At 32.3% G+C, this 15,068-nt stretch overlaps 2 protein-coding genes across 2 annotated transcripts; one reads left to right on the forward strand and one right to left on the reverse strand.

The window, feature by feature from the left end:
• Window positions 1–442: 442 nt before the first annotated feature.
• Window positions 443–7,399, reverse strand: PARC6 (plastid division protein). The gene is made up of 12 exons (XM_085719401.1): window positions 6,941–7,399; window positions 5,566–5,679; window positions 5,321–5,458; window positions 5,111–5,215; window positions 4,894–5,016; window positions 3,700–4,068; window positions 3,442–3,537; window positions 3,153–3,269; window positions 2,602–2,667; window positions 1,763–2,524; window positions 931–1,121; window positions 443–809 (listed from the first exon to the last, which is right to left on the reverse strand). Exons 1-12 carry the CDS (start codon window positions 7,202–7,204, stop codon window positions 728–730), a joined length of 2,427 nt encoding a protein of 808 aa, XP_085575527.1. The 5' UTR covers window positions 7,205–7,399; the 3' UTR covers window positions 443–727.
• A 4,013-nt stretch (window positions 7,400–11,412) lies between these two features.
• LOC146917578 (auxin-induced protein 15A-like) lies at window positions 11,413–11,920 on the forward strand. Its single transcript, XM_085719402.1, has 2 exons — window positions 11,413–11,558; window positions 11,764–11,920. The coding sequence occupies exons 1-2, from the start codon at window positions 11,413–11,415 to the stop codon at window positions 11,918–11,920; spliced, it is 303 nt and encodes a 100-aa protein (XP_085575528.1).
• The last annotated feature ends 3,148 nt before the right edge of the window (window positions 11,921–15,068 follow it).

Raw genomic sequence — 15,068 nt, forward strand, 5'->3', positions numbered from 1 at the left:
GACAGAGAGTCAATGGGGTGTTGGTAAGTGAAGGTAACTTGCACCAGGATCAAATTTTCGTAGATTCACAGTTCGAATCCCAATGTAGTCACCAACGTTTCGAATCCCAGTGTAGTCACCAACGTTGAAAAGACCAAGAATCAATGCATAAAATCATGTTCAAACAATCAAACCAGTGATTATTTCCATAATGAGTCCAAAGGGTCGGAACTGTTGGATACGTGTGAGGATCGCAAACACAACGAGAGAGAGAGAGAGAGAGAGAGAGAGAGAGAGAGAGAGAGAGAGAGAGAGAGAGAGAGAGAGAGAGAGAGAGAGAGAGAGAGAGGCGCTAGCTTGGTGTTAAATAAGAAAAAGACGCGATTGTGGACGCTCTTAGTGTACTCCCCGGAGTGTCAAATGCACAATGGGCTCTAACTAAATAAATAAATAAAAACGAAAGTGGGAATACTATTGACATTGAAGAAAGAGACTTGCTCAAATTACTTTTGTTCACTTTTCACACTACAAATAAAGAATTGCTAATCACATAATTTTCTGGTGAACATCTACAATTATGTCAATCAATCAGTTCTTTACAGGAAATAATCAGAAAGAAGAGTGTTATCATCTGCCTATACGTAGACTGCTTTGAATTTAAGGTTCCCACTTCCCAGAAAATAAATTTAGGAAAGGAACCAAGTTAGCCTCAACTTCAGTTATCCTGGACCTGGTGTGTGTGTGTATATCATCGCGTTTGAATATCAGCTTCACAGAACTTCCATGATCCATCATCTTGCCTCTTCACAACATACTTAACTTTGTAAGTGCTGCAATTAATCGTTAAAAAAATTGAAGTTAATAAAAACAGTAAAAATGCAGAAATGTTATTAGTGTCTTAACAGTTGATTGCTATCCGGTTATCAGTTAAACAAAGGAAGTACATCTTACCTGTAGTAATTTGGGTTCTTTTGCTGAGAACTGTCAACTAGTTCAGCTGCTTCCTCTAAAAGGGCTTCTATCTCTGCTATGTCTGATCCATTTCCATCTGATAGAATGTCAGCTCTAAGGACAGACAGTTTTAGCAAAAGAAATCTCCAGTGACAAGATTTTTCTATTGCAGTATCTGCCAAAGCTTGCCACTGTCAAAGATAATATAAAAACCAATAAGTTTTCTCCATGTGATGCATAGTCAACATGAACATGAAAAGTCTAGAATTAAGCCATGTCTGTAATCAATAACTATTGACAATCCTTATTTCCAAATGTTACTTTGTGTGGGAGTCTTGTAATTCAAACCCTCCAATAAGATTGAACACACTATTGAGTTGTCTATCCACAAGTTTATTAGCTACAATGTAGGAGTCAAATTTCTCTAAAAAGTGCCATCTATAATACCAACAACATTAATTTTCTAAAAAAATATGATCATTCATATTAAAGTTTTTTGTGGTGAATAATTTAAATTGAAGACATTTTTTTGGGAGCAAGCCAAAATAACAATCAAGCTGCCAATGAAACGGACTTGCATATAGCTGGTTTGTTATGATTTCACTTTCATTAACCAACAAATTTTAAGTATTTCAAAGCCTCAGATAATCATATATGTTATGTTACTCATCATAAACAAACAAGAAACCATATGATAGCGCATAACTTTCTCGTTTATTAGTTACATAGTCTATAGATTGATGAATTAAATGATCGAACATTAAACAGTTGAAAATTGAAATGATATTTGATTATATAAAAAGCGGTTAAAGAAGACTACAACGTGCATTACCTGAGCAAGCATAGATTCGTCAAGGACTTCAGTTAGGCCATTTACTTCATGGCTAGGCCCCAGAGCTTCAGCTTTGATTGTTTGCCATTCCCTAATAAGGGTTTCCGCTTCTTCCACAGGCATCAGCCTCCTATACACATTAATAGGGGAGGATGATGAGGTAAGAGCGCTGGGTAAACCACTTCGGCTTCCAGCATCTGGCCGGCGCAAAAACTGCATAATAATTCCCTTCAGTTTGTTGCCAACAGAACTTTGCCTAATATATGTAGGGCCTACAGTGTAGTTAGCAGATGAATTTGCAGTCCAAGAAGTACAAGTGTGGGCTTTTGTGAAAGCCAAGTTAGAACAATTCTTGCCCAGGTTCATTCCCAACAACTTAATAGAAGCAAATGCAATACAACCCAATATGGTAATGTGTGTTATTCTTTCCAATACTTGAGCACGAGTGAAGTGATTATTCCAAATTCCATTGTGATGAGTGCTAAGGTTCCTTTTCACCTTAACAGATGGCTCACTATAATTGACTCCATTTTCAATTTTGCCAGATAGCAGTGAACCCTGCAAATCAGTAGGAGTCAGCTGCTTGACAGCAAACCCCAAATTTGAGGAAGAACTCATATATGAGCGAGGTTCCTCAAAATCTTTTCGTTCTACAGAACCAGATGAGGATAGAGGCCTGTGACATATAGTAGGAAACATTTGTGGAGATCCTTTAGAATTCTTGCTTCCAGAAAATTTCTTTTGAGCATTAAAGAAATTGGCCTGCAGAGATGAACATCTGTAAGTAACATGTCAGAATCAAAGCACAAATTAGTTTCGTTCCCTATAGTTGATCTTACCAAAGCTGGAGAACAACCTTTAGTATCTGGATATAAATCAAGCACAGAATCCTTCAGCCACAGTTCCTGCCAAAGTTCAGCAAAAAACTCAATTATATCATAGAATCTTAAAATAAAGGATAAAAAGAAGTTCTTGAGCCATCAAATTTTAGCTGTTATCTCATGTAAGAATATAATATACACTAAAGAAATATTTCCAGAAACTAAATAAAAGCTGAGGTATTTTCTCTCAACAAAATCTCATTTTCAATTGAAAAACTAAAAAGAAATGAATCTTAGCATATGGCGTTTACATTTAGGTTAGACTTTACTGTCTTTACATAAGCATAAACTATTCCAAAACACACTAATTTTGAAATCCATGCCCCGATTAATAGCACACAATGAGAACATAGGGAACCGCTAGGTCAAGACTAAAAAATGGGAGGAAATGGCATCGCTAAGGTCAATCAAGAAATTTGTGTAATAAAGGCACCCTAAGCATTTACAACCCACGTCCTGAAGGAAAACAAAAATAAGAAACTGAATGAACATGATGAGAAGAGAAATACCAATGATGGGTTTACAGCTGAAGCATCCATTATTGCCTTCCCCAAGACTGAATTACGTTTTGGATTTGCGTTCAGCTCAAGCTGCTTGAGCTTTTCAACTGCCTCTTCTTCTGTGCCCTAGATTGAAGATAACATTAATGAAGCACGATGTTGTAGAATCTCGCAGAAAATTGGAAAGTTGGAAAGAAAGAAAAAATATTGCTGCAGGAAACCAAGATTCAAATTCAAAATGTCTAAATACTTCACAGCAGCAGCTCCAATAATTAAGGTTAAAACGATAAAAACATACCAGTCCAAGAAGGAATAGGCAAAATGCTTCTTCAAATTTTAGATCAATGCCCTCTGAAGATATCAAACATTCGCATACACTTTTTGCTTTGTTAATCTGCATAAAATTTATAAAAAGACTTGGTATCAGGATGAAATTAAGAATGTCACTGTTTGAGTACGTAAGCCCAAAAAGAGTACTTATGATATAAGGAGTATAGAAGGGATATTAAAATGTTTATAAGCTTTGAAGGAAGGTATTATTGAAGAAGGTTATTACCAACTCTTTTTGCTTGCTGGAAAAGCCAAGTGCCATATGAGCTGTAAAAACTCTATAGAAACAATTTGAATCAATTACTATCCTTAGATTCTGTGATTCAATTGTCTTCTTATTCTTTCGCATCACAGCTAAGCTATCCCAAGGAAGAAGATCAACTATCTCATTAGCCAGTAAATTGTGAAATGCTTGGCTTAGAAAAGAAGGCCAGTCCTGTACTTGGCATGAAGCTTCAACATCAAGACCCTGTCTAATCAATTCGCGTAAAGCTGCAATTGCTCCTCGTCTTCGTTCAACATTTTCAGGGGTATTTGGCAAGCTCAGTAGCTCCAAGGTGCAGGCGGGAGCAAGCTCTTCAAGAGATTCTTCAATCTATACACCATTAAAAGCATTCTCAGGGTTGTTCCATGCATAACATACCGATATGGAATGTGATAATACACGAGAGAGGAGGCCAAGTCTTAAAGTCTTTTAAATTGAATGTGGTTTCCAACCATAATTGCACAATGGTAAATTCTCCAGCCAAAAAGATGATATAAAATATGAAAATGACATGAACATAGAATTGATAAAAATACTAGATAAGCATACGGTGTTCCATGATAAGGTTTAGATATTCAGGAAGCTGATTTAAATTATCTGTTATCGGAGCTTTTCAAATTATAGAAGCAATAAATCTAATATTGAAATAGAAATTATCATTTGAATTAGAAACAAAAACTAGGGATTACAACAATTTTACACCTGTTTAATTAATGATTCCTTTTTCTTTGTAGTTGAAATGAGAGGTGGAGTTTATAGGCTTATAGCCTAATCTTTTCCTGGTAAAATACTACATCCGTCCCTAAATACATAAATATTAGACCATGTTGACTAAATCATGAAGACTAAGAAAGTTGAAAGTAGTATTAAACTAAATTTATTAACTGGTATAATTTTTCCAAGTTTACCCTTTATGAGAGAGGGTGAATTTATCTTTCCCATGACAGTATTTATTGTTTTTTATTTGGTTCTAAAAAAGGTGGAAAATTAATAAGTATTATGGTAATAAAGAAATAATTAATACACTTAAAAATTTGAAGGGGACCCATAAAAAGGGACATGATAATTTATCAAGAAGATCCTATGTTTAGGGTCAGAGGTAATATATACTAAGCAAACCAGCTAGTGAATATACACTTAAAAAAAGTTTCCCACCTGAGATAAGAGTGTCATTTTTGCAAGAGATGGTTTACTTCTTAGAAGACATTGGGCACGAGCAAGAGCTTCGAAACCTTGAGATACTTTATTCTTCTCAAAGCCAATTTTCGCAACTGTACACTTCAATAAGACACCTATGATAAGGATAGGGTATATAAACAAGACTGTTTTAAATTCAGATAGTAATTTTCCAACCTCCGTCCATATGTCTTACCTCAGCTAGTGCCATAGAAAGAACTAAATCATCTGCATATGGCTTCGCATCTTGATGCTGAAGACTCGTTCTTCCAATGTCCAGCACAAGCTTTGATTCTCCAATCTGAACAGAAGGAATAGAGAAGTAGAAGTCAAATATTTCCAGAAAACAGGGAGAAATTAATACACACGGTCATCGGAAAAAATATATTTAACGTGCCAACTGTACCTCTTGAAGAAGGCATAGAGCACCGGGCAACCAAGACCAAGGAATACGAAGGGAAGATTTAGGGGGAATCTTTTCCTTCAGGTTACCAGCATACTCTGGCTCAAAAAGGAGCTTATCCCTAACATCCATCAGAAGATCCTGCAAAGTAATATTAGATGAGAGCAACAAACAACAACAACTCAGTTACTTTATCTGTGTCGCTAAAACCAATTTTAGCAAAACATAGTTAGTGGTGACATCTATACCTGGCGAGATGCAACAACGCCCATTGTGTAACCTTCGTCAATTTCTGCATTTTTTAAACTCATAACTGCCTTAACAATTTCATCTTTCTCAGCTCGATCAGGAACGCCAATAAGCTGCAAAATGAACCGAGTGGTCTAGCATAAATCTCAAAACAATGATAAAACACTCATCATAGCTAATGAATCATCTCAAACACCAACTCCTTCATAACATGGGGAAAAAAATGCAAAGGGTAGAAATGTTCAAACTTAGTTAACGATACAAAAATATGGAGTTATCCAATCATATTCAACGAGCCAAAATTGCATAATAAAAATACTCCTAAATCTATGCTATAGTTTTGCTTGTAACTTTCTTTGGTCTCTCCTTTATCTCTATCCACGCTCTCCTCATATATTTCTAATCTACAGGTGTTCACCAAACACATCTCCATTTTTTCTCTAATAATTTCATAATTTCATATCCTATCCTGTCTAATATATCCATTCCTCCATTGTTGTAACATTCTCATAATTTCATCACTACACCAATAAGTTTACTTGTTAGGTTTTTTACCATCCAATTTCATAAAACATCATTTGGCTTATTATAAATGAATACCAAAGATTTCTTTAAGCTTATAGTTATTTCTCTATCACATGTCAGTTATCACCTATGTAGCACCAACACTTTAGATCAAAAACATGCACAAATATCTGACATGTATCAGTGCCTGACCCTGACAATCTCATCATTACAGCAATAAGTTTACTTTCTTGTTAGTTTTTTTCCTTTCCAACATTCAATTCTATGCAACATCATTTATCTTATTATAAAATAAAGGGAATTAGCATCAAAGTTTTATTTAAAGCTTGAGTCATTTCTCTTTCACATATCAAAAACATGTGCCAGACCTCACTAACACGAGTACGGGTATCCAACATGTGTCAGTCTCCAACGCTAACACAAGTGTTTAAATATAAATATAATTACTTCTATTTTCTTAAACTCTTACTAGTGTCTACGTATCTGTGTCTATATTTGTGTCATTTTCAACACTTCAGATTACTCATCTCCGACACTTCAGATTAAAGACGTGTCTGAGTATCTGACGCGTGTCAATAACACATGTGTTTAGATACAATCACTCCTATTTCCTTCAATTATTACTATTACTAGTGTCGTGTCTGTGTCTGTGTCATGTCTAGTGTCTGTGTCGGTGTTTCATCGTTCATCACTCCCAATCATTCCTCCAATTCATCAAACTCACTTAGATCCTATCATTAACATCTAGTTACTTCGTAAAAAATAGCGATGATAATTACAATGACGAACGAATAATTAAACAAATAAAACACACAAAATTAAACTAACAAACAACAATTTTTCAATCACCTGATAACACGAAACCGGAATTTCAACCGTCGATTTCAACAGTGGATTTTCAACAATGCGGTTATTATTACTACTATCACCAGATTTCAACTTCCTCCGTTCAAGAATAACATCACTTTTCCCAGCGTGAGAACTAACACAAAACGCAGAACCACAAAATCCATAACGAATTTCGCCGCCATGTGAACCTAGAAACGGAGCTTTCGTGATGCGAGCAACGCTATACAGAGAAGGACCGATCACTGCAGCATTAGCCAGTGCCATGAGCGAACTTTCATTCCCCTTTCTTCAAAACCCTAATTGTTCAGTGAAATTTCAACATTGTTGAATTGGAAATTCGTAACACATTGGTTTCAGTTTAGAAATTGTGAAATGTGATTTGGAATTTCTGTTATGAAGGAGTAAAGAAGAAGTGAAGAATTGCGAGAGAGAAGTGTGTGAAAAGTGAAAACGTTGGGTGAAAAGAAAAAGAGGGAGATTACGACAAATTAAAAGAAGTAATAACTATTGTGGATTTGTTTTTCTTTTTTTTTTTTTTATTTGGAATTTCGCGATATCATGGATCACTGCTATAAACGGCCCAATCGATTTGATGCATAAGTGGTCCAAAGAGGTTTGGTGTAGGCGATTGTCGAATCAAATTAACTTAATACATTAGCACGTGATATTTGAGATCAGTTGCACTTAAGTTGTAATTTGTGTTATTATGGATCACTGCTATAACTGGAGCAATGTTATAAGTGGTTCAAAGATGATCGTGCTACTACGAACCATCGTTGTAAGTGAACCATGGCTATACGGGGCCCAAAGAGGATCATGTTACACAATGGTTGAATTAAATGACCATGTTGATTGTATAACAATGCATTAGCACGCGGTATATCAGATATAGTGCATTTAAGTGATGATTATGTGTTATTATGGATCACTGCTATAACTGGACCAATGTTATAAGCGGCCCAAAAATGATCGCACTACTACAAACCACCCGCTATAACTAGACCATGGAATAAGGGGCCCAAAGTGGATTGTGTTAGATAATGGTTGAATTAATGAGTTTGTAGATTATGTAATAATGCATTAGCACACGGTATCTCATATCTATCGCACTTAATAATGATTATGTGTTATTATGAATCATTGTTATAAATGGGATTTTGCTCTTTTCACTTCAAGAATCGTTCCCTCACACCACAAAAGTACCAAAATATCCTCAGTAGTAGTTAATTGTCTTGTATACCAAAACTTCTTCCAACAACAATTAACTGCCACTAGTTCATTTTATGAACGACATTTAACTACCGACGGAGGTATTTTAATATTTTCAGGGTGTTAAGGAGCAAATTTTTAGGTAAGATAGGGAATCCTTGTAACTAGAGCAATGATATAAGCGACCTAAAATAATCACACTTTATAAAGGTTGGATTAGATAGGCTTGTAGATTGTATAATAATGCATTGGTGCACTATGAATGCATTTGAAGTGCTGAAAAATGAAGGACATGACAATTCCATTTGTACACTGTTTGATTGTAAATCTGTTTTAGGGACAAGACAAACTGGATCAAAGGTAATGACAGGTCATCCTACATTATTTTCAACATATTTCCTAGTCATTTTATTTAGGTTATGATCCAATTTAGAGGATATTTAGAACAATTGTCTATGGTTTTCGGGACATTATGTAATGTTTTCATTTCGAGTTAAGCAATTCTAGTTTTCCTAAAACCAAATAGTTCTTAGGTATTTTTGGTGTAATTTAATGCAAAATCATGCAAATGGGCAAAGCAAAGCATTTGAAGAGGATTTGGGAAGATAGTGGATGATGATTAAAGAGGCATTTGAAAATATTAGAAAGAGGATAAATTTTATTCCAAGTCTCAAAGATGAAAACACTCAAAAAGACCAAGAAAAAGGCAAAAATGTATTGTCGAGTGCTGCAGGCGCACCCTGTGCAAAAATTGCACTAGCGCGTGAGGTGCGCCTCTCCACACGCGAGGGGTGTGTGCCTCCAGGTGAAAACAACTTTTTGTTGTTTTTCTCCTGCGGATTTGAGGAAAAAACCTAGTTTTTAAGCCCAAACTCACTTGGAAATAAACCTATAAATATAACTCCCCTCGTTCGCAAATTCTCTTCAGTAAGAAGTGGTTCAAGAGGAAGGCAAGCACCAAGACGTTCATGGAAGAAGTCTATCTCCTTATCCTTAATCTCTAGGAAATGTTTTATTCCTTTGTAATTGTCTTTAGTTACCATGAGTAACTAAACTCAAATTGGGTAGGATCCTGACACGAACCTTTGTTTAATTGTTGGATACCTTAATGGATATCCATGAATATAAAATAAATGGATATTTTAACTACCCGCTAATTAATAGATACGAATGCAGATTTAACGGTATCCGCATCCGCGGATATCCATACCAGTTATTAATTCGAGTCGGGATTCTTGAAGCATGACATTTTGTTTTTGTTGAATATGATGAGCTTTATTTATGCTTTTGTTAAATCAAATAACTTTATTTTTATTAAATATAATGAATTTCATTTATGTTTTTGTTGAGTCAATGACCTTTGTTGTTTTTTTTTTCTTTTGAAAGAATCTTTGTTGTTTTTGTAATGCATAGATATTATGTTTTGCTAAAAAGAAAAGAAAATGCATGTGATTGAACTTTTGTTTTTAAATTTCAGCTAAAAAAATTTAACAATTTTTTTTAATTTTTTTATAAATGATATCCGTGGATATCTATATAAACATGCGGATACCTCAAAATCCGTGGATTACCCGCTAGACGGATATCCGTGCGGATACGGATAGGGTACAAATTTCATATTTATCCAACGGAGTGGATACAGATATCACACTATCCGCATCTATGAATATCCATTTACATCCTTATTCATAACATGAGAAATATTTTTAAGTCTCTTGATGAATATGAGTCTAAAATTGCATGGTCATGCTTAACCATGTCGGTATGAGATATTAGACTAATTCGTTAAACAATATATTCCAAAACCAAAGAAATATAAATATTGAACTATACAAGGATGACACAATCTAAACATTGTTTCTGTTATAACTATAAAGGACAAAGAAGTAATTATTCACATGATATTATCACTTAAAAGTTTTGCATCAGGTGACATTCTTTTCTCTTGGGTGACACATATGTATTGATAGATGCCTATAATTGTTTATACTATTAAATATATTATTTAGTATGATTACAAATCTTATAGCAGAATCAGATGCTTCAAATGTGGTTTTAGCGTTGAATGCTCACCAACAATCTTCCAACTATGCTGGCTCTATTATTCGAGATTGTATTAGTTTTAAGGGTAGTTTTCATAGTTTAAACTTTTTGCATATTAGGTGTGAAGCCAACCAAGTTGCTCATTATTTAGCTAAATATGCTCTTAAGAGTTTAGATTGCATATGGGTCGAAGAAATTCCGCCTTGTATTTCTGCAGTCTTGACATTTGATTTATTGCCAGACTTTCGTTAATGAAATTGTTTTTCAACGTCAAAAAAAGAACATACAAGGTCTCACACAAAAGACAAATACATGAGGAAAAAAAAAAGTCAGACTTTTTTTGAAGAGGTTTATTTATAAATTAATTGTCAAAAAAAATATATGATATTGAAATTGTTTGAATATATATATATACTGTTTAAATTGGATTTAAATAAAATTAAAGATATGATATTGAAATTGTTTCTAAAAGAATATATTTTGGATTCAAATAAAACCAAACATATGATTTTGAAATTGTTTTAAAAGAAATATATTTTGGATTTAAATAAAATCAAATATATGGTTTTAAAATTGTTTCAAAAAATATATATTTTATTTAAAACATCTAAGAGGTGCACATAATGAATTGTTTCAAAAAGTACATGTCTTGGATTCAAATAAAATTAAAGATATGATTTTGAAATTGTTTCAAGAGAAATATATTTTGGATTTAAATAAAATCGAATATACGGTTTTAAAATTATTTCAAAAAATATAAATTTTATTTAAAAATATCTAAGAGGTGCACATAAGAATATATTTTGGATTCAAATAAAACCAAACATATGATTTTGAAATTGTTTTAAAAGAAATATATTTTGGATTTAAATAAAATCAAATATATGGTTTTAAAATTGTTTCAAAAAATATATATTTTATTTAAAACATCTAAGAGGTGCACATAATGAATTGTTTCAAAAAGTACATGTTTTGGATTCAAATAAAATTAAAGATATGATTTTGAAATTGTTTCAAGAGAAATATATTTTGGATTTAAATAAAATCGAATATACGGTTTTAAAATTATTTCAAAAAATATAAATTTTATTTAAAAATATCTAAGAGGTGCACATAAGTAAGTCTATAAATATAACTCACAGAGTGTTGAATATCATACCACTTTTCAAAAACATTAACTAAAAATAAAATCTTGTATATTGTTACACTAAATCCACACAATGGCTCCAACAACGGCAATAAAAAAAATGCTTAAGAGATTTTCATGTCTAGGCAAGAAACCACAAGTTAACAATGATCATCAATGCCTTGATTCAGATATTCCCCAAGGCTACCTTGCTGTGTATGTTGGAGAAAATAGAATCAGGTATGTTATTCCAATTTCTTTTTTATATCAACCGATGTTTCAAAAACTTCTCCGTCAAGCTGAAGAAGAGTTTGGTTTTGATCATGATCATACGGGTCTCACTCTTCTATGTATCAAGATTTTTTTGAGTCCATTGTTTCTAGTTTGGATATATGAAAAACGATGAAGCTGCTTTCTGACGTTATATTTTTTTTATTCTATTCAGGTATGTTATTCCAATTTCTTTTCTACATCAACCAGTGTTTCAAAATCTTCTCCGTGAAGCTGAAGAAGAGTTTGATTTTGATCATGATCGCACGGGTCTCACTCTTCCTTGCCGCCAAGATGTTTTTGAGTCCATTGTTTCTAGTTTGGATAGATGAAAAACGATGAAGCTGCTTTTTTGACGTTATATTTTTTCTATATATAATAATATTTGAATAGATGCAACCTCAAGCAAGCTATGTGAGGTTAGTATTTTAGAATAAATTTCCCCAAGAATGATTCTTTGTGGTTTTAGATTGTAATCTATTTTCTATTAATAAGAGTATTTGGTTTATTTCCATTTATATTGTGATATGTGTGGTGGATTGTAATTTAAGTGCATATTGTGGTAATTACTCATCAAATTTCAATTGTTAGTGTTTTTTTTTTTGAAGGAAATTGTTAGTGTTAAAAGTGAAATCGAAATTTCTTAAACTATGTATGTTGTTTGTTCAATCGAGTCTCAACTATGTATGTTTTTTGTTCAATCGAGTCTCAATAACCTAAACATAAAACTTTATATTTTTTTTAACAAAAATGTATTTGATTGGTAAAAAAAAAAAAACAAAATATATTTGTATATAATGTCTATCTAATCTTCTAACCAAAATATTGTTTTTTAACGAATCAAAATATAGTTAAATGGAAATTGTATCTATGTATAAATTTTAAAGTTAAATGATTTGTTACATTTTCACTACAAGAAAATATATGATTTGCTATCAAGAAATTACTACCAATTATATTGCTTTTTGATCTCAATTAAAAAAATAAAACTTTGATTAACCCGAACAACACAAATTTGGATGGAAGAGGTGCCCTTAGCAATACACCCTATGTATATTCATGACATTCTGAATTAATAATATCTCCTTTTTTGTTTCAAAAAAAAAAAAACACACACAAATTTGGCTCTTTCTTACAAAGAGAATCATGTTGTCACAAAAGAACAAAAAGAAACCTAGTATTATACAGAACAAAAAGAAACCTAGTATTATATAATCTCAAAATAAAAAAAAAAAATGGTGAAAATTTGTGTGAGGTTGTAACAATCTTGACATTGTGTTATGAGGAGCGACGAATATGAATTTTTTTTTTTTTTTGGTACAAGCGACGAATATGATTTAACATGAATGATTAATTACACATTTTGTGAGAAAAAATGTGACTGACTTTCTTTATTACAATTGACGAAATTTCTTTACATTAGTTTTCATACGTTTATCAAAAAACAAAAAAACAAAATTTCGACTAAAAGAACATAGGAAGTTAGGAACTAAGGCAATAACATGCATACTCATAAACTTCAGGTTGCAAAAAATAATATTGTGTACTATTAATTAATCGATGGTATCTTCATCTATATAGAGAAACAATTTTTTAATATTTTTTCTTTGTCAAGTAGCCTAGTGGTTAGAATTCACATTTTTCAAGGTGAATAAGTGGGATGTCCGCAGTTCGAACCCGACCCCTGCATATAAATAGAGAAATAATTTTTTAATATTTTTTTCTTTGTCAAGTAGCCTAGAGGTTAATATTTTTTTCTTTGTCAAGTAGCCTAGTGGTTAGAATTCACATTTTTCAAGGTGACATTTTTCAAGGTGAATAAGTGGGATGTCCGCAGTTCGAACCCGACCCTGTTTTCTTTGTCAAGTAGCCTAGTGGTTAGAATTCACATTTTTCAAGGTGACATTTTTCAAGGTGAATAAGTGGGATGTCCGCAGTTCGAACCCGACCCCTGCATATAATAATGCATGTCCCTGCTAACTGAGCTATACTCACGATGACATTTTTTAGTTTTTTTTTTTTTGGTCAAGTAGCCTAGCGGCTAGATTCACACACATAATATGTGCAAAAGTGGGGAATCCGGGGTTCGAACCCCGACCCCTGCACAAATTGTCCGTGGTAGCTACCAACTGAGCTACACTTACGAGACCATTTTTTTTAGTTTTTTTATTAGTGATAATATGTTTTCTTAGTGTACCATGCAAACATTTATATTTCGTAAGTTAATTTTAGAAAAATATTCTTCTCTCCTAGCCTATTGAGCTTTTGTGTGAGCATCAAATTATTATGGTATTTTTGTCATTAAATAAATCTGTGAATAAGCAAAGGAAAAAAATCGTAAATCATCCTCATTGTGTGTCCTCCTTCTATGATTTCTTCCCGCAACTCTCATTCTTTTCGTCAAAATCAAAGAAAGGAAAACAATCACAAAATCATTTTATGTTTTCGTCACCTTTATTTCAACAATCATAATAGGAAATGAATATATGCAGGTCTGAGATTCAAACCCCGACCACCACCGATATAATTATTCAACATGTCATTGCAATTAAAGTTGGTTATAAGTTATAACCATCACCCTAATACTAATAAGAGTTGTTGTTTATTATTACAATTCAATTTATGAGCCTACTAGAATGGAGATAATCTATGTAAGTGGTTTAATTGACATACAAACACAACCTAATTTTTTTTATGAAAGAACACAACCTTATTTCTTTCAAGCAAGATATCAACTCGTCTGTAATAGTAGCCGTATATATAAATGTTGGCTTATTTTTGAACTTATAAAAAATAACTTATACATGATGGCTCTGTTTGGTAAATAGCGGATAGCTTATAAGCTAACTGATAGCTGATAGCTTATAGCTGATGACTGATGACTGATAACTTATAGCGGATAGCTGATGACTGATGACTAAGCTAATTAAAGTGTTTGGTAAAATTAACAGTTCAACTAGCTGATAAATGTAAAATGACATAAAAGAATATTCTTAATTTATATTAAAATATATATATCAATTAATATTTAATATATATATATATATTTAGTCATTTAAATTTATAAGTTTAATAAATATTTTATATATTATTAATTTAATGTTTTGCTAAAATTTTATTTATAAATTTATTCCATTTTGATTTTTAGACTTAATGAAAAATTAAAGTATGAATTATTTTATTTCAGTTTTTATACTTCATAACATTGCACTAAAAATATTTTGAACATAACAAAGATCAACTACACCTCCTCAACATTCTTATTTTTAATAGAATTATTAAATTATATTCTTAATATATGTATTATTAACTTATTATTTTTTGTTATAGTTATATTTTAAATTTATTCCATTTCAGTTTTTATACTTTAGAAAAAAAATTATAGCACAATGTATCTTTAAAAGAAATTAAAGTATAAATTTTTAATTGAATATTATATTATAAATGCTACAAGTAAAAAAAAAAAGGTCGTAATATGGA

Source organism: Medicago sativa, chromosome 6 (assembly GCF_051527215.1).
Source record: "Medicago sativa cultivar Bolivia chromosome 6, Bolivia_mono, whole genome shotgun sequence".
NCBI classification, from domain to species: Eukaryota; Viridiplantae; Streptophyta; class Magnoliopsida; order Fabales; family Fabaceae; genus Medicago; species Medicago sativa.

Bases quoted from the DNA above. Each gene is read 5' to 3' on its own strand.
- PARC6 (XM_085719401.1), bottom strand. From the start codon at position 7,204: ATGGCACTGGCTAATGCTGCAGTGATCGGTCCTTCTCTGTATAGCGTT. The intron at 5,680-6,940 runs GTGATTGAAAAA...TTCATTTTGCAG, and splicing joins TTCCGGTTTCGTGTTATCAG to CTTATTGGCGTTCCTGATCG. The intron at 4,069-4,893 runs GTGGGAAACTTT...AATGGTGTATAG, and splicing joins AAATGACACTCTTATCTCAG to ATTGAAGAATCTCTTGAAGA.
- LOC146917578 (XM_085719402.1), top strand. From the start codon at position 11,413: ATGGCTCCAACAACGGCAATAAAAAAAATGCTTAAGAGATTTTCATGT. The intron at 11,559-11,763 runs GTATGTTATTCC...TATTCTATTCAG, and splicing joins GTTGGAGAAAATAGAATCAG to GTATGTTATTCCAATTTCTT.